Source organism: Cloeon dipterum, chromosome 1, assembly GCF_949628265.1.
Source record: "Cloeon dipterum chromosome 1, ieCloDipt1.1, whole genome shotgun sequence".
NCBI lineage: Eukaryota > Metazoa > Arthropoda > Insecta > Ephemeroptera > Baetidae > Cloeon > Cloeon dipterum.
This window is the reverse complement of record NC_088786.1, coordinates 28,078,746-28,105,631: the sequence shown is the minus strand read 5'-3', so window position 1 is coordinate 28,105,631 and position 26,886 is coordinate 28,078,746. Positions and strand designations below refer to the sequence as shown.

Here is a 26,886-nt window from a genome sequence, read left to right as displayed (position 1 = left end):
CACTTCAGGCTGTTAAGCACTATTAACCTTCACGTTCAAAATATTCAGCCGCGCCAGCCGCCAGCCGCTGATAAAAATGGCCAGCCGCTGATAAAATGGCCAGCCGCCATCGGGCAAAAAATTCAGATAAGCCAGTCCCGGCATCCGCCGCCTTAAATCTGACGGCTGAAACCTTACTAATCTTTTTTCCTTACTAATCTTCAGTTACGCAGGTTTTAAAATAAACTTTTATTTCATAGCTTAGTGTCTCGGTCGTGAAAAAATAAAAATCAAATCGGAGTATGGTCAGAGAAGATTCAAATTATTTTTAAATGATGACGAGGTATTGAAGAATTAAAAAAGCTCCAGCTGCCAAAGATTCTTCAGCTCAAAAAACCTCTTTCCTAATTTCAGAGAATGAAGAAGAGACACGATCGATTGTTCTGAGGAGCGGAATTCACATGTCAACGATCCACCAGCACCAGCAGTCGGCCAGTCTGTCGGTGTCGATGATGCCGGCTGATCGTTGCAAAAGCAAAACAGCGGCGGCGAAAGAGCAGCAGCCTCTGTTGCTCGCTCGCTCGGGTGGGTGATCTATTAGTGGCGAGTCTGCTCGCGGAAACGAGGCCGAGGCGCGGGAGCAGTGCGCGAAACACGCGAGAAACAAGGGTCGCCGCATTCGGCGGCGCCGCGCGGGCCAAAATGCACCAGCTGCACTCTGACTAGCCGCGCCGGGGACGCACGTGAGTGGTCACTCTGGACACCGGCGGCCATTGCAAGGGTGTGCGCGCGGGGACCGAGAGGAAAACACAAATCGCGGCGGCGGTGGCGAACGGCACGAAGTAAAAATAGCAGTGAGCAGTGACTATACTGCTGCAGGTCCATCCTCCTCGTGCTGCAAAAAGGGCATTCGCACATGTTGGAGCACCGGCAGCAGCAGAACCCGCCCTTCCTCGTGGGCGAGAGGGCCGTCTGGCTGGGCAGCGGCAGCGGCCTCCCGCAGGGCGGCCATGTCCGCTGGATCGGCAAACTGCCCGGAATGGGCTCTGGCTGGAGTGTCGGCCTCGAACTCGTGAGTTACCCACCTTTGCAATCACAAATAATTGGCCACGGGGGTGCGATTGCGTTTCACATGCCCGCGAAGATCGAGTGGCTTCTTTTGGCACTTGTCCTTCTTATGTAATTTTATTTTTACCCAGGCCGCCACACTTTAGAGTGGGTGACCACGTTGTGTTTCGTTCATTTGGCCCAATACACGCCCACCTCTGCATTACACTTTTACATGTCCCTTTTCTATGACTGCTGGCAAATTAAGGGTCGTTTTTGTTTCAAGTTAAAAATCATTTTGAATTAATACTATCCAGTATTAATTTTTTTAAATTTATAGTTTAGTTGATTTATTTAAAAGAATTCCGGCTTGTTGAAGGATTGAAATCCAAATAAAACTTAAAGATTTTCATGCAGCTATTAGTAGTTAAATTTGAACAGTTTGTTAATTAAATGTCAGTAAAATATATTAAAAATGAAAATGTCAGGGACTGCATATGTTTCCACTGTTTGTGGATATGGTTAGATTTAAGCTAAATTATTTCATGCAAACGGAAATATTGAACCATTTTTTTCAATCTACTGCAGGCTTGAAAAAGCTGCATAATTTTAGTGATCGGCTTGATACGCTTGCCACATAAATTTTTCATGTAAACTGAATGCTTTTCATGCTCGCTGGGTAGCAATATAGCTGGTGTTTATTAGCTCTAGAGTGGAAAAGTATCATCAGGTGCCGCGCCGCGACTTGGCACAGACTTAATAAAACATATGCGATAGACGGCAGACGAGAAATGAGTCTGGCTGGCGCTCTGAGTCTAAGCTGGAATTGGAATGGGCCAAACGAGCAAGAAGCGCCGCGTTTCTTCGCGCTTTAAAATTTCTGAAATTTTTCGCTCAGCGACAGATGGGGAGTTCTAATATAAATAAACTGCGTCTAAGTCTGTACCTGCTCTCAACTTATCTCTGTTTATTTTCAATATTTCATGTGTGTTGTTTTGATGCTATTCAAATTGTATTAATTTCTTCCTCTCTGGCGAAGCAGTTTGAAATAATTCGCACGGCCCCCGTTTACAAAATAACCTTTTGCTAACTCAATTTTCAACAAATTGGATATTGGAAATGAACTCTCCTGCTTCAGTCGATTTGGCTCGCGTGCAGCCTTTGTTTCAAGAATAATTGTTTGTTTGGCGGATATGTGCGTATAAAAATTTACACGATGGAAAAAACGACCGCGCCAAAGCTGTAAAATTGCTAGCGCTTTTTACGACCTGCTCGTAAAGCGTCCGGAATCATACGCTGGACAAGCTAACAAACATAGTGTCTACTAGAAATAAATCCAAGTGACTCATTACTCGCAAATTTTTATTCATTCTTTAAATCATTCGGATGTTTTGTTTCAGGACAAGGAGCTGCCATACGGTGGCATCGACGGCTCGTGGTGTGGCCGACAACTGTTCCAGTGCCGCACCAAGCACGGTTTACTCGTTCCTGCCAGCGTGGTTGCTAAAGAGGACTCTCTCCTACGCTCTTTCGGTGAGTTTCAAATGTACTAAAATAGAAACCGATCTTGCATGGGGTTTTTATACTTCATTCTGCCAGTGCTAAGGGCCAAAACATTGAAAAACTTAAAACTATGTTAACAAAATAGAATTTCGCTGCGCTAATCGGTGTTTACTGAGTAAAGCTTGAGAGCTTCTTAAATTGAAGCATCTCCGAATAAAAGTCTCAAAATCAGGGCTTTAAAACAGTCCAATGCTTTTATTAACAGAGTTTTCCCCTTCGTAAATCGGTCGCCAAAGCGAAAGAAGCTGCTAACGTCGTTTCATCGCCAGCTAGGAATTTGTTCAGCACACGAAAATCAAACTAAAAGCTTTTGTTCCCGCTTTTGATGCGATAGGCATTTTCAGTCAGTGCCCAAATTAGAAATGCGCCGCGATCCGCGAGGACGAGTTTCCTTTGGAGCAACATATGCAGAGTAATTGGCGTCGTGAAGGGCAAAATGGGTGTGATTCAACGTGTGCTTTTACGCTTTCGCCGGCCGGCCGGCCGGCCAACGTGATTCAGGCGTAGACTTTGCTTTTGATTCCGTTCCAAAAGGTGGAGAAGTAATGTAGAATAGTGGACGGGCGGATGGACTAACGGCGGCGGCGGCGGTGGCGGCCGCCGGTTGTGGGCCTCTGTTTTTGCTGTCTTTTCGATCTGGGCGGCCGTCCAACTCTCGTTTCGACTTCCCTGCTCTCGCGAACTCGAGCGCGATGTTTGCAACCTCCAAACTTTGCTCTGTCGCGCGTTTGTGCCTCGATTTCGCCAAGTTTTTCAAGGCTGTCCTGTTGTATTTTTAGACTTCCGGAAGGAATTGAAATGCCGAAGTACAAACTGAATTTTGGCGATTGGGAATATTTAGTTCCAAAGAGATGTAAATGAACAAACGGAATTAATAACACTTTAATTTTGCTTTCATCTTGACGCGAAATATTGATGCCATGGTCAGGAATCGAATATCATTGACAGGAGGAATGTTTTATATTTAAATACTAACGTCCTTTCTTGAAATTTTATTTTATACTTTTCAAAATTAAAAAGTACATCTAATTTCATTCACAAAATATTGATATCTAAAATTTTGCCTTCTTTGAAGCCAGCTTGAGGCTGAATTATTTGTGTGCCAGTCATACACAAGATAAATGCCATGGACAACAGAGAGAAATTTAAATTAATCTCTATTTGAAGAATTTCCATTAGAGGAAATTATCGTAATTAACATGATGAGAAAGCAAAAATAAATTTGCGCGTCAGCAGAGCGTAATGAGTACTCTTCATTCGCTCCGAGAACCCTCCTCTGAACAGCTCAGGACATTTTAAAACGTAAATGGATGCGACGGACATGTTCACTCTAATTATTTATATCTTGCAACACTCGGCAATATCGGACACACGTAGTGTTTGTATAAATGTTATCCTCTTCGTTTACACATTCAATTTCTCAACTCTGTTTCGTTTGCTTAATGTATAGAGGAAATACTAGGAATTGTTTACTCCCCCATTTGGCACATTGCAAATATTTGTCACAAATTTGTCCTGCGTCTCCTGTCTCCTGCGAGTGTGGTCCTTTGAATGTTTATTTTTAATTGGGCTACTTCAGCATCTGATTTGCCTTCAAAGACCACACGCAAGATATAGACAGGCGCTCGGCATCAGCTGATGCAACTAAAATTGGCCCAGGTGCGCCTATAATTAGAAACCCACTTAATATTTTCTTCTCGAGTCAAAATTTTTAAGTTTGATTTTGCTAAGGTTAAGAAGCGGCAGGGGCACGCCTCTGCAGTTTAATTATGTTTCGACTAGAGTGTGCCACTCTCAGAAACAACAAATTAACCCCCGGGTCTAGTTTTAGATGTTGCATTCAAGTGGCACAAGCACGCTCACCAGTTGAATTTATCTGTGATTTCATTCTCGCCGCCTGCTAGCGTGACTGTAGGGGAAGTCCAAACCCTCTTTACACGTAACCATCCACCCAAAGCGAAGAAAAAGCTAGGCTTTGGTTGAAATACAAAGCACATTTTACTACATCATACAAACGCTTTTTCAGACAAATACAATAAACAAATTCCTGATATTTTTAGGTATGTTGTATTTGTGAATCATGAAAAAATGCCCGTTATTTAAAAATAATAATTTCTATAGGGAAAATATTACAACAGCGGATATAAATTTCACTTTTTAACGCGATCGCATGTCACAACCATAATCGTAGACACAAACAACTGTTTTATCATATTTTCCAAATCGAAATGTCGTGCTCAGTAAATTACATATTTCCGACACTACGAAATTTTCCCTGTTGCATATTATCTTCAGTGGCATTTTGACGATTTCATTTCATCGCGGTAGCCAACATTCGCTCCGCAGTCGTATTCTTGAGAGTTTTTAGACATTTCTGCAGCTTCCAAGTTATCTATGGAATTTTCCGTATTTCTTCGCAGTGAGCAACTTGCTGGTCAAGCTTAGCTTCTTTCGTGCAGTCAAAGGCACAACACTCCCGTTGCTCTGATACCTGGAATTCCGTGCAGTCCATATTTAATACCAAGGTAATTATTTTGTACATCGAAGATTTAAAATTAGACCAAATCCGAAATTGCTTCAACATAAACAATGCACAGCTCATTAGTCCGAACTATATCTGATCATTTTCTTTTTCCTCGTGTTCCAAACTTCAAAGTGAGCCAAAGTAAATGACAAATTGAGACCATCGGAGGCTCACAACCGCTCCGCGACGCTATTTATTGACACTGCCACCCTCGAGGCTGCCGAAATTAGCCCCAAACGCGGACAAAAAAGCTCTTGGACGCAACCACTGATGATCGGCTGTCATCGTGCCACCTAAATCACCGTTCCGTCCCAACCTTGGCGCAGTTGTTGCTCCAGCAGACGCGGGGCATTTGTCACAGCACGGCTTAATTTAATCCCTCGCGCGCACCGAGTTTTGTCCCCGAAAAAGCAGCCGCGTAAAATGTCAAGGACCGACTTCTCGACCGGAAGTGCTGTTCTCTATTTGATCTCGTGGCCCATTCGACATGCTTTCGTGAGGCATTTTCTCTGCTGCCTTGAAAGACTCGAAAATGCTGCGTTTAATTGGATTTTTGTAAAAGACTTCTCAGTGTCATTTCGAGATGCACAAGTTAGACGCCTGTCTCGCATTAATAGCCTGTTAAGCGCATACAAACGAGAGAAGAATGAAAGAAATGCAGTAATACAAAAATATAAGTGGGGGTTGTATATTAAAAACACACGCAACATTTTGTTCATTCCCTTACCTTTGTTTCTTAAGGTTTCAGTCAAAATATCACTCCCAGCGCATTTTTTGTGAAAATTCCGGTTAAGTTTTATGGAGTTATATACATCCGTGCAGATAATTATGCATTTAAAAAAATCCATTTGATAATTTTTATGTACAAAAGATTTGTAAGGAAAAAATAACATAATTTTTGCAATTTCGTTTTACTTTGACAAACTGCAATATTAAAATCAGATATAAATTGTAGTTCCATCTCCTTGGAGATATTTGATAAAAAATTTTACCTGTCTGCACTGGGGTCCAGATTGGCGCGAAGCGTGGATAGGGCGTCGGCTGAGACATCACTTTGAAACGGGCTAGTAGAAATGTAGTAAAGAAGCGAGTTTTCAACAAAATTATGATTTAATATCATGAATTAATTATGCCGATTGGATTAGGAAAACGCACTCGCGACACTCGTAAAGAAAGTGAAAGAGCTTAAAGTTGTACACATTTCAACGCTTGTATATTTCTTATTTTTCCGTATTTTTACAGAGCAGGAAAGTTCTGCAGGAATACTAAAAATTAAACCAAGAAAGCTGCATTTCATATCAACTGTTTCTGTTTTGAAAAGCTGCAGTACGAATCTATTGACTGACAATGAGCACTAATTTATTGTAATCACTTGCACTTAAATTTAATCAAATGGCAAAAACGAAAATGCGTGAAGCTATCAATCATCATTGGATTCACGCGACAAAAGCTTATCATACGTGCTGCACTAATTGGTTTGTTTAATGGATCTAATTAGTAGGCGCGTAGGTGTAATTGCCGACAGCTGGTGGCTGGTGGCGGAGCGTTGGGTGCTCGTCGGGGCAAAAAAGCGACCGCGTGTAACGCGTGCTGATGTATTTGTCAACTTTGGAGCACGGGCCGTGGCACCCAACGCTAACCGCGTGCCGCCAGCACCCATGGCTATTAAGGGAGCATAAATTAAGTGCTTTAAGCCAGCCAACGAGCAGCAAGTGGTTTGTTTCACCGCCCCAGCACGTGCTCCAAGCGATGGGTGCTCCTCCAAATTGCCTCCATCGGAATCCCAATCGGGCGTGGCCTGTTCGGACACCTGTTTTCCAATCAAGTTATTGAATAGCAATCCTATGCATTGAGAATACCACTACTTCTTGTTATATTTAATTTCATCGAAAATTATTGATAGATGAACAAAGAATTACTTAATAGGCTTTTAAAATACCGATTGCATTTTAGTTTAAAACTATATCCATGATAATTATCGTGAGATATCATCGATTTTATTGTTGATTTTAGCCTATATCCATGTTGTTTGAATTCCGGTTTTCGAAAGTCCAATTTGTCAATTAAATTAATGTCCAATTAATCAAAATCTTTATTTTTCTCAATTTACAAAAAGAGGAAAATGTTGTGAAATTCAATTAATGTATTATATAGGTAGAACCCTTCAAGTTAAATAATGGTTAACAATGTAGAATCACACAGTATAATATAAACGGTACTTTCATAAATTTAAAGTCTGACTTAAAATGCAATTATTCGTTGATTTTACTTCCAAACACTACTAACTAAAATTAAAATTTAATACATCATTAACTCATTTTCTTTAATGTCCATTTTAATGGTAAGGCGCTGGAAATAAATTATTTTACTCTATTTAGTTGAATGCAAGTTGATACATTTTATGTTTGACGTCATTAGGATTGCATTTTGCCTAACTAGCATTTCAATTATTGCCGGATCGCATGACACGAGCGGGTGTTTCAAATTATGGCATTGCCATCAGAAAAGCCTGCCTCCTTCCCATTATAACCCGGCCAACTGCTGGAATTCCTCTGATTAATTAACGCGACGCTGTTCATTCGGTCCATTCACGCGGCTCTCCTTACCATACATTAATTCGTTTTTCGTCTCCATTCATGCCTTTCGGCCCGCCGCAAAGGCTATTTTTGTGATTTTTTCATGGAGCTAGCTCACTCTCGAAATATGGCTGTCGTGGTTAATGATCAACTTTGCTACAGAGCCGGAACTAATCAGAGGCTTCACGTGTGATATTTTTGAGACAACTGCCCCTGCATTATTTGTGACTAAAAGTGGTTCATTTTTAAATTAAATATTCTTCCAACACATTGCCATGCGTGCTCACATTAAAAAACAAACGACGATGAGGTGTGAATTACTTATTTGTTTTTGTTTTTATTCTCACTTCAAGCATGCAATTTGCAGCAGCCACCAAGGTGTCTGCAAATTTAATTATAAAAATTTTACTGTACAGTTCATAATTTGCATTTAATTGTTTTTAAATTATTGGCATATTTTAAACGTTATTCCTTTATGCAGAAATACAAATATTTATCTTGCTAAATTGTCAAAAACCATTTCAAAAAAAATATTTTATAATTTGAAGTGAAAAAATTCAAACCACTGAAACAGATTTTGCTAGGAATTTGGTTTGTTTGAAACAGAATGATTTGCATAAGTCTATTTTCTGTCTCCAAACAAGTCTATTTTAAAGAATGTAAGCGTAACCATTCACATCGAAACTTATAGCAGCCTTGTCAACGATTGACAGGCGGAACCTCAGATCTGGACTTTTCTGGGTCGAAAAATTTCGCGTCTCCACCCTTTTGGCTCATTCCGCGTGTCATTCGCCGCCGTCGGAGGCGTTCAGCCCGTCCCGGGTTTAATATTTTTTGTGCCGGAATAAAAACGGCGAGAGATGGCTAACTAACTAACGAACTGAGTGTGTACGCGAGAGGCTAAAAATATCGGCGCGTGTGTGTTGAGCTAGTAGTCGGCGGTGGCAGCAAAGAAGCCGCCGCGGCGCGCACGGCCGGTGGCTCGTCATTGGGGACCATTGGCTCGGCGCTTCTCCAAGCGCTCGGTGCTCCTGCGAACCGCTCTCGGCCCCGCAATCAGTGCCCTTTCTTCGATTCCGCACTCTGCAATTGCTCCGATCAGGTGGGATACACGCGTCGTCACGTGGCCCTATTTGCACTCTTTGGCACATTCACTCGAATTGCCGCAAACTTGGCTTCATATTTTGCAAGCAACGTTCGTTTTCGCTTTTCGCTGTAATTATCATCGTGCGTGAGTACCAGACATTTGATACTTTTGCCAAATCCATGCGCGGAAAGGGATATTTTTAAATTGAAATTAATTGCCAACAAGTAAACAGTACTCTATTTCGAGCACACACCCATACACCGGCCAGACGCTCTTCTGCAAAGAGATCTCTGTCTGCGAACCGGCGGCATTTAGCCTCTCGTAAATCAAAGTCCGTCATGCTCGCCACTGGCTTTCGATTTAAATTTTGCAGGTTAAATGTCAGTACAAAAAATCTAGTGGATAGTATTTTGAGGCTGCCACTCTTATTTTCAATTTAATGTCAAACTTGTTTGAATAATTTTAACTAGTATAAAATTCACCAAAACGTAAACAATATTTTAAATTCACCTGTAAATTAGGTTTGATAAAAATAACCCCTTGAGTCAAAAGCTTTTATTTTTATTTTTCGAGGTCGTATAATTTAAGAAATGAATTAAGTCACGCCTAGTTTGGGGTCAGAGATATATTTTTTTAAATTCAGACATTCAATTGTAACTCGCTCGATCAAACACAGCTGCAATATTCTCACTCCAAAATTAAATCACCTGCTGTCAATGCTTATAATTCACTCAAGCATTGACAGATTTCCTCGTAGCAGGCGCTGGTTGCTTAACTGCCTCTAATGACGTGTGCTAAAAATATAAATGTGCCGCGTCCCTCATTACCCTTGTGTGTGTTTTTTTTATCATACGTGTAAATACGTCTTGCTAATTCAGCAGCGTGGAAACCTGGGTAAATTCTTTGGCTCGGATCTCGCTCAGCGGAAAATTGTCTTAGACTAGCGAAAATCCCGATGCGGACGGAAATTTCAATGAAGCTATAGCTGCCAACTGCTGTGTTCAAAGGCAAGCAACGCGCCGAGTATTTATTTAGCGCGGCACAAGCAATCAGGCGGCGAATAATCTTAAACGGCGAGAATAAATCAATTGACCGTAGAACAATTACTCAACAGTTTTTTTTATCTCTATGGGGGATTTTTTTTTCATTTTAAAAATTAACAAAGATGTTTTATTTAAAACAATACTTTTGTGAACATAATCTCTGATCATCTTTTTTTATTTTTTTTCAGGTGTTGCCCCTGTGATAAACAAGGCGCAACAGTCTCCGAGGCTTGACACCAGGTCTTCTGCCCTTCCCGGCGAAGCGTCTCCCAGGGCCACCAAGGCCCCAGTGCCCAAGCCAAAGAGGACCAAATCGTCAGCGAGCAGCTCGCGAGCTTCCTCCCAACAGTCGGTGGTGTCGCGGAGCAGAAGAGCTCCCACCTCGCCGGACCCCAGCAGCTCCGCGGACGACACCCTCAGCAGGCCTGTCGTCAAACCAGTGCGACGCAATTCCAAAAAGGCGAGGGAGCAGGCCGAGTTCGCCAAGCTCATAGGTCAGCAGGCGCAACGGCCGACGCCCAGAGTAGCTAAAGACGCTCTACAGCGGGTTGACTCTCAGGGGGAGGAAGTGAGACACGCTTTCCAGCCCTTGCCCAAGTCTGCGTTCGCACCTCCTTTGGACTCACTGCCCATCGACGACTCGGTGCTCAAGCTCTTGGCTTCTCGGTTACCGCAGTTGTCGGGAGTTTCGATTCTTTCGGAACCACAGGCGCCAAAGAAGACCCCTAGAAGAAGTGTCGACGAAACTACCAAAGTTGACCTTTCAGTCCTCCCAGCGTCTGCCATCCGGGTCCCCAAGGAGTTCAGTCGGCAGATCCAGCAGAGTGAAAAGGCGCCCGCGCAGAAGCAGCCGGAAAGAACAGAGGAGGAACCGGCAAAAGTAGAAGTTAAGCCCGTCAAGGCAGAAGTTGAATCTGAAAAGGCACAAGAAGAGCCTCTCAAGGTAGAGGAAGTTGAAATACGAGAAGAAGTTCTTGAGAAGGAAGAAGAAAAACCTGATTTGCCGCAGGTATTGGAAATCGCGCATGAAATACCAAAAGAAGAGAGCAAGGAATCAGTGGTAGAGGCAGAGAACAAGAACCCTGACGCAGGTTCTGAATCAGAGGTTGAGGTTTTTGAAGACGCTGCAACCACAGAGGAGCCTGAAAGGGAAGCAGAAACAGCAGCGTCAGTAGAACCTATTGAAGAAGAAGAAGAGGAGGAGGAAGAAGAAAAAGACAGCTGCAGCAGTCCAGCACCGCCGCCACCGCCAAAAAGCAAGAAAGACGGGAATGCTGGACACTTCCACACAGCACCAGCTAGGCCAAACAGACACCGGTCGTCTGTGAAAAAGAGAGCACCTCTTCCACCGATAAATAGCGGTGTTGAAAAAGAAGAGGAAGAAAGCAGCAAAGCAGAAGTCAGCGCAGAAAATAACCAGGTATTTATCTTTTTTACATTTATATAGCGCATTCAAATGTTAATTTGATGGGGATAATTTTTTTCTCAGGGAATTTTTTGGTTCTTATATAATCAACAGTTTAAGAAAAAGTCTTGTTTATTGCTATCATTATTAATAATTAAGGAGTAACTTAATAAGTCAAACTTTTGTTGGAAAATTAAACAGAGATTAAGATGTCGGTTTTACTTAAATTATTTTTAAAATAGGAACAATCATCCAAAATTTATTTCTCAATTATGTTTTTATTCAATCCGGGCTGGGTACTTACGGTTTGTGCAACGCCCAGAAATATCGGATTAATATATTTTTTATTAAAAATTAAGATTTAATTTTTTTCCTGGATTTTGGACTAAATGCCAAATATGCATGCTTTGTCAAGTGGAGTGTGCGTGTGTTCACTGTTTATTTTCGTTATAGTCTAGTTTAGCATTGACATAGCTGCCTCCTGCTATCAAAAAATAATATTTTCACTGCACTAACCCAACAAAAATATTATGACGAGGAGGGATAAACAAACACTTTCGTCTATGTCATCCACCTGTGCTCAAGCCTATGATTTTAAAGCAGCGGCAAGAGTGCAAATATTTGTGCAAATTACTTGAACCAAAATCATCCACCACCACCACCAATACAACCACCACCAGTTATAAAAAAACACCCCCTGAGAGCGTGCAAAATTGATTGCAAAACTCTAGACTAGTCGGAGAAAGATGATTCTGGGCACTGCCTACTTCTTGTTCGCAGCACTCTGCGGCCGCAGACACCTCCACCCCTCCTCGAGTGCCCCTCCGCAGACACAACAGCCTAAACGGACCGCGCCGGCCGCTGAGCGATGTGGCCCCTGCGCAGACCACCGAGGAGCTGATCTATCAGTGGTTCGACGCAATAGGAGACGCGCCCGCCGCCCCACCGAGACATCATGCGCGGCCAGACTCGATGAACAGCAGCCAGCCTCAGACCAAGGGGTCGCCGTCCATCTCGCCCTCGATCTCAATCACCTCGTTCGAAGACGCAGTCGCCGCCGCCGACGCGATCTACTCGGAACGCTACGACAAGCAATTCGCCAATTTGGACTCTGGCTCCAGTGTAGCTAGCTCGACGTCCAGCTCCACGGCCACCTTCACGTCCAACACAAACCACAGCAGCCACAGCAACCGCCGTAGCGGTGGCATTTTGTCCTTCCTCAAGTGGTTGCGGAAAACAGACTCGGGCTCGCCGAACTCGGGCTCTGAAGAGCAGCAGCAGGTAATTAGCAAAGAGGCGCCGCTCAGCCGCTCGAGTAGCACTAACAGCTTGGGCACCGTAGTCAGTGCCGCGAGTAGTTTTGCTTTCGTCAAACCCGCTGCTTACCATAATAACAACAACAAGGCCAGTCTGCATTATGCCCCACCAGCTGCGGACTCAGACACGTACAGACTGAGAATCCGCCAGCGTGAGCGTTCCCGCATTTTGGACAAAGGACTCACATTCAAGCGAAAGTACAAACTCCGTCACTTCGCCTGCAGCCAGGAGACAGTTTTCTCCGACACTTTAAAGCCCATCGCGCGGGGAAAGAGGAAAGCCCCTGCCCCACCGGTGCCCAAGAGCGAGCACTACTCAGAACTCAGTTTGCCTATCAATCTAGAACACAGAAAAAGGATGGAGATCATGGAGCCGAACGTACAGGTGAAGCTACACAGAAGGTCTGCTAGCGAGTCCGCCAAGGACAAGAGAGCGGGAGCCTACCTTCACGTACGGGGAAAGAGAAAGGCACCGCAGCCGCCAAGCAGACAGCAGCAGGTGCTCAGACCGGTCACTAATTTTCCCTCTCTAGGGAGGAATAAAAAGAGGCAAGCGCCGACGCCTCCACCCTTGGAGGAGAACATGGCTAGACTGAGTCCCGATGAGAAACAAAGACTGATCGACTGCATCAACCGAGCAAAGAACAGCAGTCCAACGTCAAATTTGCAGGGTCCTGCCCTCATCACTGCGCCTCCGATCATCCTGGCGGCCCCGGAAATGCCGCCTCAAAGTCCGACGCCGTCCAGCGCAAATTTGTCTCCAAAGCCTTGGTACAAAAGACCTCCCAAGTTCAGCCCAATGAAACTGGGTAACAAGAAGCCCGAGGAGACTGAGATGCCGGAGGTCAACTACGCCAGGGTGCTCCCTGACCCGAGCAAGAGAAAGTCTATGCAGTTCCAGGCACTGACAAAGTTCTCAGACATCGACAAAGAAGCCGCTGCTCTGATCCAAAACAACCAGCAGAAAGCAGCAGAACTTCTGGCTGCTCGGAACAATAGTTACTACATGCCGATTGAAGGAACTGCCAAGTCAGAAAATGAAACTGTGAAGGTTGAAAAGACACCTGATACTCCAATAGAGACGCTAATAGAGGAACCAAAAGCAGAAGAGGAAGCTGCAGCAAAAGCCCCACCAACCAAAGGTCTGATCTCAAAATTCAACGCTATTTCAAACATCTCAAAGGTGACTGTGAATTCGTCAAAGGCTGCTCTTGTTGGATTATTAATCAATAATGAGAGTAAAAATCAGAATGGGAAAAAGACCCCTCCAGTGAGAGTTGTGCAAGAGGAGAAAAAGGAGGAAGCTGCAGCTTGTGAAGCAAAAAATAAATCAGAAGTTGAGGAGAAGAAAAAACCAGATGAAACCAAACATGAAGAAACGCCGGCTGTGAAAATAGCAACCGATTCTCTTTATCCAAAGCTGACTGCTTTGGAAACGCCTCAACCAGAGCCAGAAGAAAAGAAGGAAACTCCTTTACCCTTGTCTATCCATGGGGCGCCTGAAGGAATGACCCTGAACAGACAAAAGAAAAAGATGTGGATCTGCCCTCGCTGCACGTTAGAAAACGAAAACTGGCGCTTCACGTGCGACGCTTGCAACATGTGGCGGCCCAGCAAAGGTCCTGACGAGGCATCTTTGCCTGCCGCCGAGGCCGCTGGAGTGAACACCGTGGAGGAGGCCTCCAACTCCATACAAAAAATGGCCAATGATGTGACCAAAGAGGAGGAAGCATTTAAAAAACCCGAACCGATCGGGCCGATCGACTGGGAGGTTGAATTAAAGCACTATTTTCCAGAGAAAAAATCTCCCGAACGCAAAAGGGAGTCTCCTCCCAAAATGAATGCAAAGGTCGCGGAGGCCATCAAGATCTTAGAAGGCAAGAAATCACCTCCGCCGGGACCAGTGTACGTCAAGACTCCAGAAAAGAAGGCGGAAGTCCAGAAACCAACTCCAGTTTACGCTGTTTCGATGAAAAATAGCAAACCATTTGTGATGGAGGAAGGGCGGAAGCAGCCAGTGGAGGTAAAAGATCAAGCTGAAGAGAAAAAGACTCCAATGGCCGTTGCGGAAACGTTCATTGGAGGCAGGACTGAAGCTGACGAGAAGAAGACAAAGCCGCAGACGGCGTCCTCGTCCCAGCAGACGACAAAGCCTTTGGAAGGCGGCAAGGTGGTCGGCTCGAACGAGCCCACAACGCCCAAGGACGTCGACGAAGTGAGAAAGGCCAGACTGGCGTTCTTCAACAAGGAAGAAAAGGCGGTAGAAGCCAAGCCACCTGCCAGTCCTCGGCTCTCAAGAGCTGCAAAAACCCCTGCTCAAGCTGTTGCTATCGCAGACACCCCTCCAAGTCCAAAGGTTAGCAGGACAGTTGAAATTTCAACCGACACCACAGGACTCGTGGTGACGTTGAAGGAGAAGGGCGCAGCTGTGGTGGCTGCGGCCAATGCCGCTGACCTAGAGGAGAAGCTCAGGATCAAAGAGAAGCTGAAGGAGATGAAAAACTCCTTGCCCAAGGAGCCCACCACGGCTCCGATGAAAGCCACCGAGCCTTTCAGCAACAAAGGTGCCATCAAGAAGTCTCCTCCTGCTCAGGAGAAGAGGCAGGCTCCTGTCCTGAAGCCCAACAAAGTCTCATCCGCAGCTCAGACGAGTGGAGCTATCGTGAAGACTTCAGTGAAAGACCAGACTACTCGGGCGCCTGCTAACGGCTCACCTGTGGTCGTGAAGAAAATAATTGCAAGAAGTCCGTCCTTCAAGGGTAACGGGACGTTTTTGCTCATGGGACCCAAAGACTTCGCCAGCATCGAGGCGACCAAGTCGAACAAAACACTTGCACCTCCCGAGACACAGCATGTTTATGCCAACATTCCTAGTCCTGGACTTGTGCCTAGTGGAAATCCTGCAATTAAGGTGTGCAAAATTTGCATTTGTAAATTCTTTGAGCGAATATACTCGAAGCCAATATTGGAGTTTAATCAAACCCTCGTTTTCCTCTGTTCCAGAATGCGCCACCAAAGCCGGAGGTTATGTCTCCAGAGCCAGCTGCTTCAGTTCTCACTCCTCCTCCACCAGCACAGAAAGTTCCTTCACCCATCTTGAAGAACCGCCCAGGAATCAAACCAGTGATGGTTAAGGTTGAATTGAATGCGCAGGTGGAAGATGACTATGGAGATGATGACGATGAGGATGAGGATGAATATGACAACCTGGACGACCAGTCAAGTCTGAGTGGTGCGGCAGACTCTGGCAGCGCTGCTGGAAGTGTTGGCGACTCGAGTGATATTGAAAAACTGGCTGGAACTCTTACGCAGCCAAAGGGCATCGCTGAATTCAAAGGTAAAGAAAAAAATTAATTCCTTTTGCAAAAAAATTTGAATAAAATTATTGCTAATATCAATTTGTAATTTAGCTGATCTGGCAACCAGTCCTCCTCAAAGAGCTCAAAATACGCTTGCTGTGAATCGTCTACTTCGACGTCTCGAAAATGCCATCGCAAATGGCCAGCACAGAACTGCTGCTGGACTTGCCAGAGATTTGGCACGACTGAAAATCAACTGCAAAGTTGAGAGGCAAAGGATAAAAACTAAAGAACCAGAAATGTTTACGTGAGTTAAATGAAAATAATAAAAAAATATTTTAATTCAATCTAACAGAAGATTTATATTTTCACTAATCTTATTTTATTTTTAGCGTTGACATGTATGTGGAAGACAAAGTGTCTCATCAAGGACCAATTCCCTTGAGTGTTTATGCAAGCATGACCGTTGGCGAGCTAAAAGCCAAGGTCCAGCAGGAGTTTGAAATTCCTGCAGATGTGCAAAGATGGATTTTGGGCAAGAAACTTGCGTCAGATGACAACAAGACATTGCAGCAGCATAGCGTTGCCTCGGGAGGATGCGTCGTCTTCCTCTACCTTGTTGCACCTCCTGGTAAGCTATGAGGTTATTAAGGAATGTTTCAATTACTTAAAAAACGTCACTATTTACAGAGCGCAATGACAGTGCAAGTCCAGCAACTAACAGAGATTCTCCAGCTGTGGTTGCAACCCCTCCGCCCCCACCAGCAGAAGACCGTATTCTGCCTCCAGCTCCAGAGAACCAGCGAGGGCCTGGTTGGTATTACAACTTTGAGGAGGATAGATACAGCTACTGTGAGTCCTCTGAGGAATCTGATCCTGAGGAAGAGCCAAAGAATGTGCAGCCTCTTCCACCAGAGCCTGCTCCTCGAAAGGAAAGGTGAAAAACAAATTGATTTTAATATTTTATTTTCCTAAATGAGTGGAAATTTTGAAATTTAAATTGAAAGGAATATTCCAAGTTTACCTGTTTGTGTGTGGGGTAGTGTAATGATGCCTAGATCATATTATAAAAAGATTTAAAAAAATAAATCCCTTGTTGGAGTTTCTTTCTATTATCTTTTACGATAAAGAAGTGATATTTTAAAAATTGTGCAGCAAATAGATCAATACAATGACAGAATCAATTGGAATATTGGTTTGCTTTGCATTTTTGACTGATACCAATAAATGCAAACCTGGCTAATAAAATACCACCACATCTATGCGTATGAAATGAATTAATTAATGAAGAATGTATCATAAGGGGTGAGCGTGGTTCATTCACACCCCCTACCGATTGACTTTAGTTCTCCAATAGATTCTATTACTGATATTGCTTCATTTGTTTGAACAAATTTAAAAAATCATAAATGGATGTATATTATTTATTAGATATTTAATTTCTGTTAATTTTGAATTTAACTACCAGAATTTGCTACAAATTTGATATTTGTCTTTCACAGAACTCCTCCAATCCCAGCACCAAGGCAATTGACCCCACCTTTAGCTGAGCCTGAGGAGGACTTGCTTGAAGACGGAAATGTGGCAGCCGCTCAGCCAGAAGCTTCATTTGAGCCGACAGCCCCTCCTGCATCTCTGGAGAAGAAACCAGCTGTTGTTCAGATAGGCTGGACGTGCCCACTGTGCACCTTGATTAATCCTCCGACTAGACCTGGCTGCGCTGCCTGCACGACTGACCGGCCTGCGGATTACAAAATTCCAGACGAGAATGAAATTTCCGACCAAGAGGCCAAAAGACTTCAGCAGGAAGAAGAAAACGATCAAGTAATATAATTTCCAGTAAGTGAATGGACTTAATTAAAATGTTGTCCTCTCACCAGGCCCTTGAAAACCAAGCGACCCAGGAAAACGGCGCGAACAACTACGAAGCTCTGGTGGCTCTGGAAAATATGGACCTGGTGCCCAACATGGAGCCCTTTGATTGTCCCGTCTGCTTTGGAAGCTTTCCTGCAGGGGAGGGTGCCATGCTGAGGGAATGCCTGCACACTTTCTGCCGGCCCTGTCTGGCCCACACAGCCCAGTTCAGTGAGGATGTTGAGGTCAGGTGCCCTTTCCGCAATGACCAGTATACCTGTGATGCCACTCTACAGGAGAGAGAAGTTCGAGCCGTGAGTAGAATGAATTGTCGACTCCGCTTGTAATTCTAAATTTCCCAAATTTATTCTCAGCTGGTTACCCCGGATGTGTATGATAAACTTCAAGCCAAGTCAGTGGCTCAGGCGGAGAACAAAATAAAAAACGCCTTTCACTGCAAAACGCCTGACTGCAGAGGCTGGTGCATCTTCGAGGACAACGTCAATGATTTTCGCTGTCCAGTCTGTGGACACCACAACTGCCTCACTTGCCAAGTAAACGGAACTGCGTAATTTTTGAATAATTTCTCAAGATTTATCTTGTACTTCAGGCCATCCACGATGGAATCAACTGCAAGCAGTACCAAGAAAGAGTGACTCAGGCGTCTGAAACCGATGCTGAAGCAATGAGAACCAAAGCCATGCTTCAGGTAGTTTGAGAAACAAGCTTTTAAGCTAATCGTTTTCCTGTTTTGAATGTATCCGAATGTCACATGAATTGCCTGCTTCTCTTTGAAACGCATTCTCATCACATGATCTGTGCACTTTTCTGTGTCCCTCACTTGTGTTTTCCGTTTTCCCTCAGCCTCAGCTGCAATAGTTTCTGATTTAATGTGCCCCGGCATAGGAAATGGTTGAGCGAGGGGAAGCTCTGTGCTGTCCAACCTGCAAGGTGGTGCTCATGAAGAAGTGGGGCTGCGACTGGCTCCGGTGCTCCATGTGCAAAACCGAGATATGCTGGGTCACCAGAGGTCCAAGATGGGGAGCAGCAGTGAGTAACTTTTTTTAAGAAGTACTGTTTTTGAGCACTTTAATGTGAAAATTTTTGAGTGTCTTTATCTTGGACTTGCATGCTTATCATATTTAAATTTATACAAAATGATATTTTCCTCGCCTTTTAGGCTGCGTATAGCTGATTTTAAATTTTAAATCTTTCTCATTTCAGGGGAAAGGAGACTTATCTGGGGGTTGCAAGTGCGGGGTCAACGGCGTCAAATGCCATCCTAAATGTAATTATTGCCATTAGAGCTAGATGCAATTAGCCCTTTTTAATATTAAGACAAATTTTTGTATCAGAAATACAGTGTGCTAATATTCTGTGATAAGGTGCACTAATTGTTTTTAAATGCGCTCACTGAAGATGTATTAACCATTTAATTAATATAAATCATAAAAAAATACAAAAAAAACGTTGATGAGTGCTTTCAAATTGATTTTAACACTTTGCAACTGTTACGAATATTTGAGAATTTGTAAAATGACTATTATTGGAATGTATTTCGAGAGATGTATTTTTAGGAAGACTTTCACATTGCCGTAACAGTGTAAGCTGAATTTGTTTATTGTATAATAAAATTATCAGATCTGCTTATATGTTGGTATTTGATTTAAAATTGAAAACTGGCCGAGATTCTTTTTCAAATACTTTTATTTTATAATTATGCTACCATTCACAAATACATTTCATGTATGTACAGTATTTTTGCATTTAAAATTTTCATATATGCACACACATTTACATATTAATTCTACCTCTTGGCATCCACGCACATGTGAATCTTCCCATAAACATTTATTACAGTCAGCTTCAATAAAGAAAGCGTATATATTTGATATATCATTCAATATCAACATAAAGGAAAATCTACAGAGAAAGAATTCAATTCCTCAATCAAAACCATTTGTAGTCCACTCTTAAATAAATTAAAAATAACTAACTTCACGATACTTTAGCATAAATAATAGTAACAATAATACTGGACATTGTTCAAGACCATCTTAGAAACAATTGAAAATTTGGAATCGTCTGGAATACACGAACGATATAATACTAGAATGAAAACGAGCTGGAGATTTGGTTCTTCTGCTAGATCATTTGATTAAAAAGTGCAATAAAAGTAGAATTTTATCACAGGATTGTCTTCCAAAAAATCATTCCTCGACCAAGAAGATGTAGTGAGAAAATCATAATGTCATACACATTTAACGCCTCGCCATGAGGCAGGATGGGGTGAAAAGAGGAAACTCGTATAATGCTGCTGATTACAATCGCTCGATCAATTGTGTTGCGAAGCACAATCATCGGAGCAATGCAACAATGTTGACAACAATGCACTGATTAATGTATGAAAACTGGATTAGCACTCTCCCGCACAATGTCTGGCGCGCATTTTCCCGTTTTTAGACTAGGATAATAACCATGTAGAAATATAGGAACATTTCCGCCGCACGATTCGGGAGACAACATTTTACTTTTTTTAGCATATTAATATATCCAATCTTGGCTTTACGCTTCTCTTTTTCTTTTGAATCTTTTTAATATTAAAACTGCTGCAACTGATTTTATTTTTACACGAGAGATAATAAATATATAGCGATTGCACATTCATTGTGGTACACTAATAGCGTGTGTGTGTGTGTGTTGTTTCGTGGGTGGTGACCTATCTTACACGTACAAACCTCGCGGTTGATGATTATAATTGATACATAACATGGACACATACTTAATTTGCGTCACTTTCACTGGAAGACTGTACTGGTAATGATCTAAAAAACTAAAGAAATGACATTTGAGACAAGACAGTTCCTAACTTAAAAACAGGTAACAAGGACTAGATGAGTTCTAACTCTACACTAACTCTGCACATTGAAAGTGCATGCACTCATCGATGCGAGCCAACGGCTTGGTTTTTAAAGGGAGTCAGTATTGCGCTTCATATTTCATGAACTGAAAACAGCAACGCTAGACCAACAAAAATATAGTATCGCCAGACCAAGTAGAGACAGGCCAGTATCAGTCCACCAGCAAAAAGCGAGCACTCATCTGTTCTAATCAGGTTTAATTCTTCATCATTTAAACATTACGCTGCTTTTTGTTTTTTAAAAACACCAAGAGAGAGATATGTGGAGATACGCTTTGTCCCGTTCAGGCGACCAAGGACTCGCCGCGATGCTGCGGTGCCTCGGCGTTCTGTGCCCCGGCCGGCGGCGATGGCGACAATGACATGATGCCCTGCTGGGTGGACGGCGGCGATCCGTTGCGGTCGGCGGGCGAGAGGCGGCGGTAGTGCATGTCCCAGGCGGAGGCGGCCGGCGGCGACGACGCGTGCCGCACTAGCGACAGTGGCGACGACTTGTCCTCAGGCGACGGCGACCGCGACGCATCGGCGGTCGTCAGGCCCAGCGGCTTGTCGAACGGCTGGCCCAGCCCGTGGAAACCCATTGGCAGACCCGGACCAAACTTGCTTGGCGGCGACGGCAGACCGCCCGGCGGCGTCGACGACTGGATCACGGAGATTTCGTTCAGCTGAAAGCCAGGAATTTTTCATTCCATCAAAACGTTCGGGAAAATGTAGGATTATAAAATGAGATTTTCTACTGGTCTTTAAAAACGAGGGGGAAAATAATTATAAAATTTGTTTCTGCACAAATTTGACACAATATTAGCGAAAACTTTGCTTGAAAGAAACAAACACAAGCCTATGAAATTCATTACTCACTTGAAGTAAAATCAATAGCTATGAATTGAAAAAAGTTACAGAAATTTCAAATCAGGACTATTGCAGGATCTTTTTTGTATTAAGAGTTGAGCAGCATAATTATAATTTAACCAAAGTACCAGAAATTCCAAAGGTATTGTGAGACATGTATTTTGACATGTCGAACAGCCTAGTTTTTCCATAGGTCAACCGACCTTTTGCTGCATTCCATTGATGAAGGGTGTTGTCAAGTAGGGGTAAAATAGGTCTGGTCGTCGCTGCAAGAATTCCGAGTCCTTGGGGGTCATCGGGATGGGCGGCAGGTCGAGCGACATGCGGCGGCCGCGGCGAGAGGCGCCGTTGTTCCACATGTGAGTGCCCATGTGCACCTGTAAGCAATGCTGAATGTCAGCCGTGACTCTCTCTGAACAGGGCCATGGTGAGTCGGTCTCGGCGATATGCCCTTTTAAGCATGTCTTTTCTCAATTTCAATTTACATATGAGATTCAGTGATCAAATTAAAGGCTTTGAACATTTTTGAATTCAAAATTAAATTTAAAAAAAAGAGAATGATTTACGTACCTTAAGATTTCCCTTGGTAGTGAAGGCCTTTTGGCAGACGGTGCATTTGAAGGGCTTGTCTCCTGTGTGGGTGCGCATATGGATCTGCAGGGCGGACGAAGAGGAGAAGTTCTTATTGCAAACGTGGCACAAGTGCTTGTGCAAGCCTGTAATACACGCGCAAGCTCAGCAAACTTCACGCAAAAGCAACTACTGTCTTTCACACACTCATGTCACCATCAATAATTCCATTCTAAAAGTCAGCCTATGAAGGATAAAGTTAATTTTTAGTACCTATAGTTTGTGGCTATTCTTTACATACTCGCACATAAGTCTTTTTATTGAAACGCTAGAATTTTATTCCCAAGATCGTTGGCAAGGTGCGCAAGCCAGCAAGTGGCGAGTTGGCGCTGGTGCGCCTCACAGCCCATTGAGCCATTCGAGCTTTTCAAGTCACTTCATTAGCTTTTGCCATTTTCGACGTTGGGCAGCGAGTAATAGATCCCAAACCTGCTCAGATATCTCCCATTGGATATAAATGCCTAAACAATGCGATCGAACGGGCTGATGAGTTTTTCTAGGCTGAATTTCAGTAATCTGCAGTCATTCAAATCACTTATTTGGACAACTTAAGAAAAAACATTTTTAGCAAAAAATTGTCCAGAAAAGCGATGTAACCATTCACTCTGTTAATTCCTAGACACGATTCAGCAACGAATATAAATAATAAAGAGGTAGAATTTTAGTGTAAAATCAATATGTTGCTGAAATTTTTAAAATTGAACCAGTGAAGCGTCCAAAAATTCACAACCCACTCAAAGGCGAACAAGAAAGTTGCAAATTTTCAGATTGGCGAATTAAAAAGCAGCGGAAGCCTGGATTAATCAACAAATTTTAATCTCATTCCAATTGAGTAAAGAAAAAATCCACCACTAAATTAATGAGAGGAATCAGAATACAAAGGTTGAGAAAATATTTGATTTTTTTCTAAAATAAAATTAATGCCAATCTTCTGACTTGCAATTTCCTCAACCTTGGTAGAAAGTGTGAACTTTGTTAATTCCACCAGACTATAAGAATGAATTTTTTTCCAGTCAAAAGATACCTACCAGAAGGTCGCTTGGCCATGGGCATGTCTTCCTCAGGCGACGGTCTCTTGAGGCCCAGTTCGGGCGATCGGGTGCTGATGTGAGAGTCTGAGGTGGGCGTCGACGGCGCCCGCTCCTCCAACCCGTCCTCCGAGTTGCTGTTGCTGCAGTTCTGTAAGGACTGCAGCGACAGGTGCATCGGTGGCTGGTGGTGCTGCTGCGGCAACAGCGACGAGGGGTGATGGCCGTGCGATAGCATCTGGCTCGAGTGCACCAGGTCGCGGTCGCGGGACGACGGCTTCTTACTCGTGTCGAACAGGTGCTGCGGCATGTCGCGGATCTTGTGGGTAAGCATGTGCTGCTTCATGTTGCCCTGCAAAGGCCGGAAATTGAATGGTCGGTTTTCTCCACGATTTATCAAACTAAAATCAAGGCTGTAAAGTTTTTTTTCTCGGTCCTCTTTAATCCCAAAAGTTGTAAAAATTTAGACGCTGGTGGTTGTAATTTACACAATTTCAGTGACCAGTGCTTCACACGTGACTGTACAAGTAGAAGACAAGAATAAGGAAAAATACCAAAAAGAACTACACCCAGTCCAAATGGCTAAAAAATTTGCAAGCACGTGAAAACGTACAAAAATCCGTCACTCAAAACTGGGGACAGGAGAGTGAGATCGGAAGAGAGGTTGGGAAGGAGACAGGAGAGTGGAGCGCCTGACTATTCGTGGTGCACTCAGCCCGCGCGACAGCCGCGCCGCGCCGGTTGCATAAGCCTAATAAGAGCATTTACCGGAAGGTGTTGCCTTGCTAGTGGTGAAGTAGCATATCCAGCGTCAAAGAACAGGTTGAGATGGGAGTAGGGGAATCTGGCCGTAATTCCGAAACCGTGAGCAGGAGGTTTTCTCTTGACTCTGGACGGGATTTTGGGGGTTTGGCGTTTTGATTTGGGGGCAGGAGAGTTGTGCTGGATACGCCACTGGTCACAGACGCAAGGAGCGGGGTTGGGTGATAGGGGGTGATCGGAACGGGGCGAGTTAGTCAGGGTGGCGTCCCCGTCCTAGAAGCACACCGCATCACAGATACTTTGATTCAGATTCCTCCACCAATCCAACAAACACAATAGTATCAACACAAGTGCAAATTTTGAAGAGAGCAGAGATCAGAGAGAAATTTCCTCTACGATACACTGTAATGTTCGTGTGAAAGTATTCACAGCCTAAAGTACGTGTGTTGCGACCGAAATTTTTGCATGAGCAGAGTGAAAGAGTGCACTGTGAGAACCGCACTAACCTTGGTCGAGAATCCGCGGTCGCAGATGGTGCACTTGAAGGGCCGCTCTTTGGTGTGGCTCCTGTAGTGGATCTCTAGGGCCGAGTTGCAGGCGAACGTCTTGAAGCAAATGTTGCACGTCGTGTTGCCTCGTGCTGCAACAATTCGACCGACTAATTCAATAAAAAACACTGCTCGTTGTAACCAACACTCCGGCTAGCTAGTACTAAATACCGAGTAAAATAAAAGCTCATTTCATTGTTTTAGTGTGTGTGCCGCATCGAACCACATTAATCAACAATTAATAAGCGAGTGTGAACCACCGAGTTGCCAACTTACAAATAAAAAATGTTTGTCATGCAGCATGGTTTGTTTCATTTAATGAGAATCTGCGTGTGTAGCTGAACTATAAGGTAACAAGTGAGAGAAAAGGTAGCAAATAATGAAGAAGGGGAACGTAAAAGGGCCAGCAGCGAACAGTGGGGATTTTTCGGATGACCGCCGTTCAAGATGGACCGACGCCGTGTGCAAAACGAGTGCAAGTCAGCTCCAGAATCAGCTTCGAATGACATTTGCCACTGCCTACGCAATAAATTATTCCCGACGAAACACGTTCGAGCTCAGCGAATTATTTTGACTGAGAGGCTGCTTATAATCGGCAAGCAATCATTAGCTCAGACGATGTAAATGGTCTTAATGGCCTTTCTTTATTCTCTCGCTCTTTTTTTCTGTGCGCCACATTTTTATGCAAATTTCTCATGGTGAGCAGGGTAAGTGGTGGGCAGGATTCTTTGGTCATTGGCCAACGCGTGTTCCTTCTAAACTACAATCGGTCATGCTACCATATAAAAACACGGGCAAAATAAAATTTATACGACGAGCCACCAATCATGCGCTGCCGATGAGTAAACGGAATTCTCGTCTCCATTTTTTTCATAACGTCTTTAAATTTATTTTTTTGTGCCTCAATTTTTATATAATTAGTTATAGAACATTTCTGTGGTTCAGACTTCGTATGCATTTTGAAATATTTGAATGAACTACGAATAATTTGAGGCTCATTGTTAGAATACTTTTAAATTGAATTGCGTCATGCGTAAAGCAATGAAGAACGTGAAAATAAACCTTTCTATTCTTCATAAATTACTGATGAAATTAACTTTAAAAGGATTCTTAATTTTCCTTTGCCTTATCTACAAGAAAAATAAATTGTGGAATTTGGTGAAACCGGGATGAAATTTAAGAGGCCTGTAGTGAGCATGTAGAAAGTGGTCATTTAACTGGGGATAAAAATAGCTATGGAGAAGAGGATCCGTTTGCAAACTATAACTTCTGAACGAAATCATAACTGTACAAAAGGGGGAATTTGTGGGTCAAGGATAGGGATAAACAATAGTGATTTTGATTTTTCTGCACCCCGTGTTTTTATATTCATAGCATTTCCACGGCTTCTATTCCAGTTGGGAGACAGAAAAGGATTAGGAATCCTTTTTGCCCACTCGTCCACGGGCTAGCACAGCAATTTCGTTTAAGCAAAATGCACCCAAATCCGTCGCATAACACGTTTCCGGATCTATGATTCAAGGAGTGATAGTATTTTCATCGACTCAAACTCGAAAAGGAGGATCGGATGGAAGAGGATTCACAGAGGCATGGGAGTTTGTTGTGAAACGAAAGAGATATACAAAGCAGCATCTAGACTTGAAATTATGGGCATCGATTTTTCTACCTGGTGACCCGTGCATGGGCGGCATTCGCGCCAGAATGGCAGCCGCCGACGCGCTCGACAGGAAATTGCCGTTGACAAGGTGCGGGGGCAGGTTCATCGCCGGCGGGGAGGCGAACAGGGCCGAGGGAGTAACGCTGCTGCTGCCGCCGCCGCCGCCGCCGGTGCTGCTGCTGCTGCTGACGACGGTGGCCGGCGGCGAGGCGATCTTGGGCGTGAGGTCCAGCGCGCCCAGCGAGTTGCTCTCAGAGGGGCTGCCGCAGGATCGCGCCAACGCGGGTGACGGCAACGGAGACGACTCATCTGCAACGGATTGGTGAGCCACCATATTGTGTGTCTGCTGCTCGGCTTCTTCATCATCTTCCTTCTCACAGTCGCTGGCCCCCCCGTACGCGAGACTACGCACCAACGGCATACTAACGACAGCGGGGAGTGGGTTCGGGGGGAATAGCACGCCGGCCCTGTGGACGCTGACGTGCGTCTTCAGGTTGCCCTTGGTGGCGAAGCCGCGGCCGCACACCTTGCACCGGTACGGCCGCTCGCCAGTGTGCGTGCGGTAGTGCATCTGCAGGGCGCTGCGGCACGACAGCACGCGTCGGCAGACGACGCACTGGTTGGGCTCGGCAACGGCGCCCGGCGGCGGGTCGATGCTCTCGACCAGCTGCTGCAGCTTGGACGTCTCGGACGCCACGTCATCCACCTCGATCAGAGACTCCCACGAGTGGTCTGCTGCACTACCGGGACGGGGTTGCAGGGAAGCGAACGCGGCGGGGTAGGTGCCAATTAATCGAGA

At 44.2% G+C, this 26,886-nt stretch overlaps 2 protein-coding genes across 10 annotated transcripts in view; one reads left to right on the top strand and one right to left on the bottom strand.

Moving 5' to 3' along the window:
- Positions 1-463: 463 nt before the first annotated feature.
- LOC135948154 (uncharacterized) lies at positions 464-19,343 on the top strand. 2 transcript variants are annotated; one of them, XM_065497265.1, is made up of 14 exons: positions 465-1,051; positions 2,427-2,559; positions 10,008-11,239; positions 12,005-15,451; positions 15,544-15,877; positions 15,951-16,146; positions 16,232-16,470; positions 16,530-16,776; positions 17,342-17,663; positions 17,720-18,007; positions 18,068-18,247; positions 18,304-18,402; positions 18,600-18,743; positions 18,918-19,343. In XM_065497265.1, exons 1-14 carry the CDS (start codon positions 896-898, stop codon positions 18,996-18,998), a joined length of 7,098 nt encoding a protein of 2,365 aa, XP_065353337.1. In that variant the 5' UTR covers positions 465-895; the 3' UTR covers positions 18,999-19,343. The 2 variants fall into 2 exon arrangements, with proteins under 2 accessions (XP_065353338.1, XP_065353337.1); XM_065497266.1 differs by lacking the exon at positions 18,918-19,343 and having other exon boundaries at positions 464-1,051; positions 18,558-18,737.
- Positions 19,344-19,382: 39 nt separating this feature from the next.
- LOC135948156 (sal-like protein 1) overlaps positions 19,383-26,886 on the bottom strand; it is a 66,962-nt gene continuing 59,458 nt past the window's right edge. The window contains exons 4-10 of one of the 8 annotated variants that reach the window (XM_065497267.1): positions 26,097-26,396; positions 24,389-24,540; positions 23,889-24,155; positions 23,121-23,472; positions 22,033-22,178; positions 21,666-21,851; positions 19,383-21,278 (exon numbers count right to left, since the gene is read on the bottom strand). In XM_065497267.1, the coding sequence (XP_065353339.1) occupies positions 20,898-21,278; positions 21,666-21,851; positions 22,033-22,178; positions 23,121-23,472; positions 23,889-24,155; positions 24,389-24,540; positions 26,097-26,396 (1,784 nt within the window). In that variant the 3' untranslated portion in view covers positions 19,383-20,897. Of the gene's footprint in view, positions 21,279-21,590; positions 21,852-22,032; positions 22,179-23,120; positions 23,473-23,888; positions 24,156-24,388; positions 24,541-26,096; positions 26,397-26,886 lie in introns of those variants that run through there. The other 7 variants (XM_065497269.1, XM_065497268.1, XR_010575781.1 and 4 more) reach the window with 7 other exon arrangements.

Bases quoted from the DNA above. Each gene is read 5' to 3' on its own strand.
- LOC135948154 (XM_065497265.1), top strand. From the start codon at position 896: ATGTTGGAGCACCGGCAGCAGCAGAACCCGCCCTTCCTCGTGGGCGAG. The intron at 15,452-15,543 runs GTGTGCAAAATT...CCTCTGTTCCAG, and splicing joins GTGGAAATCCTGCAATTAAG to AATGCGCCACCAAAGCCGGA. The intron at 15,878-15,950 runs GTAAAGAAAAAA...TTTGTAATTTAG, and splicing joins GGGCATCGCTGAATTCAAAG to CTGATCTGGCAACCAGTCCT.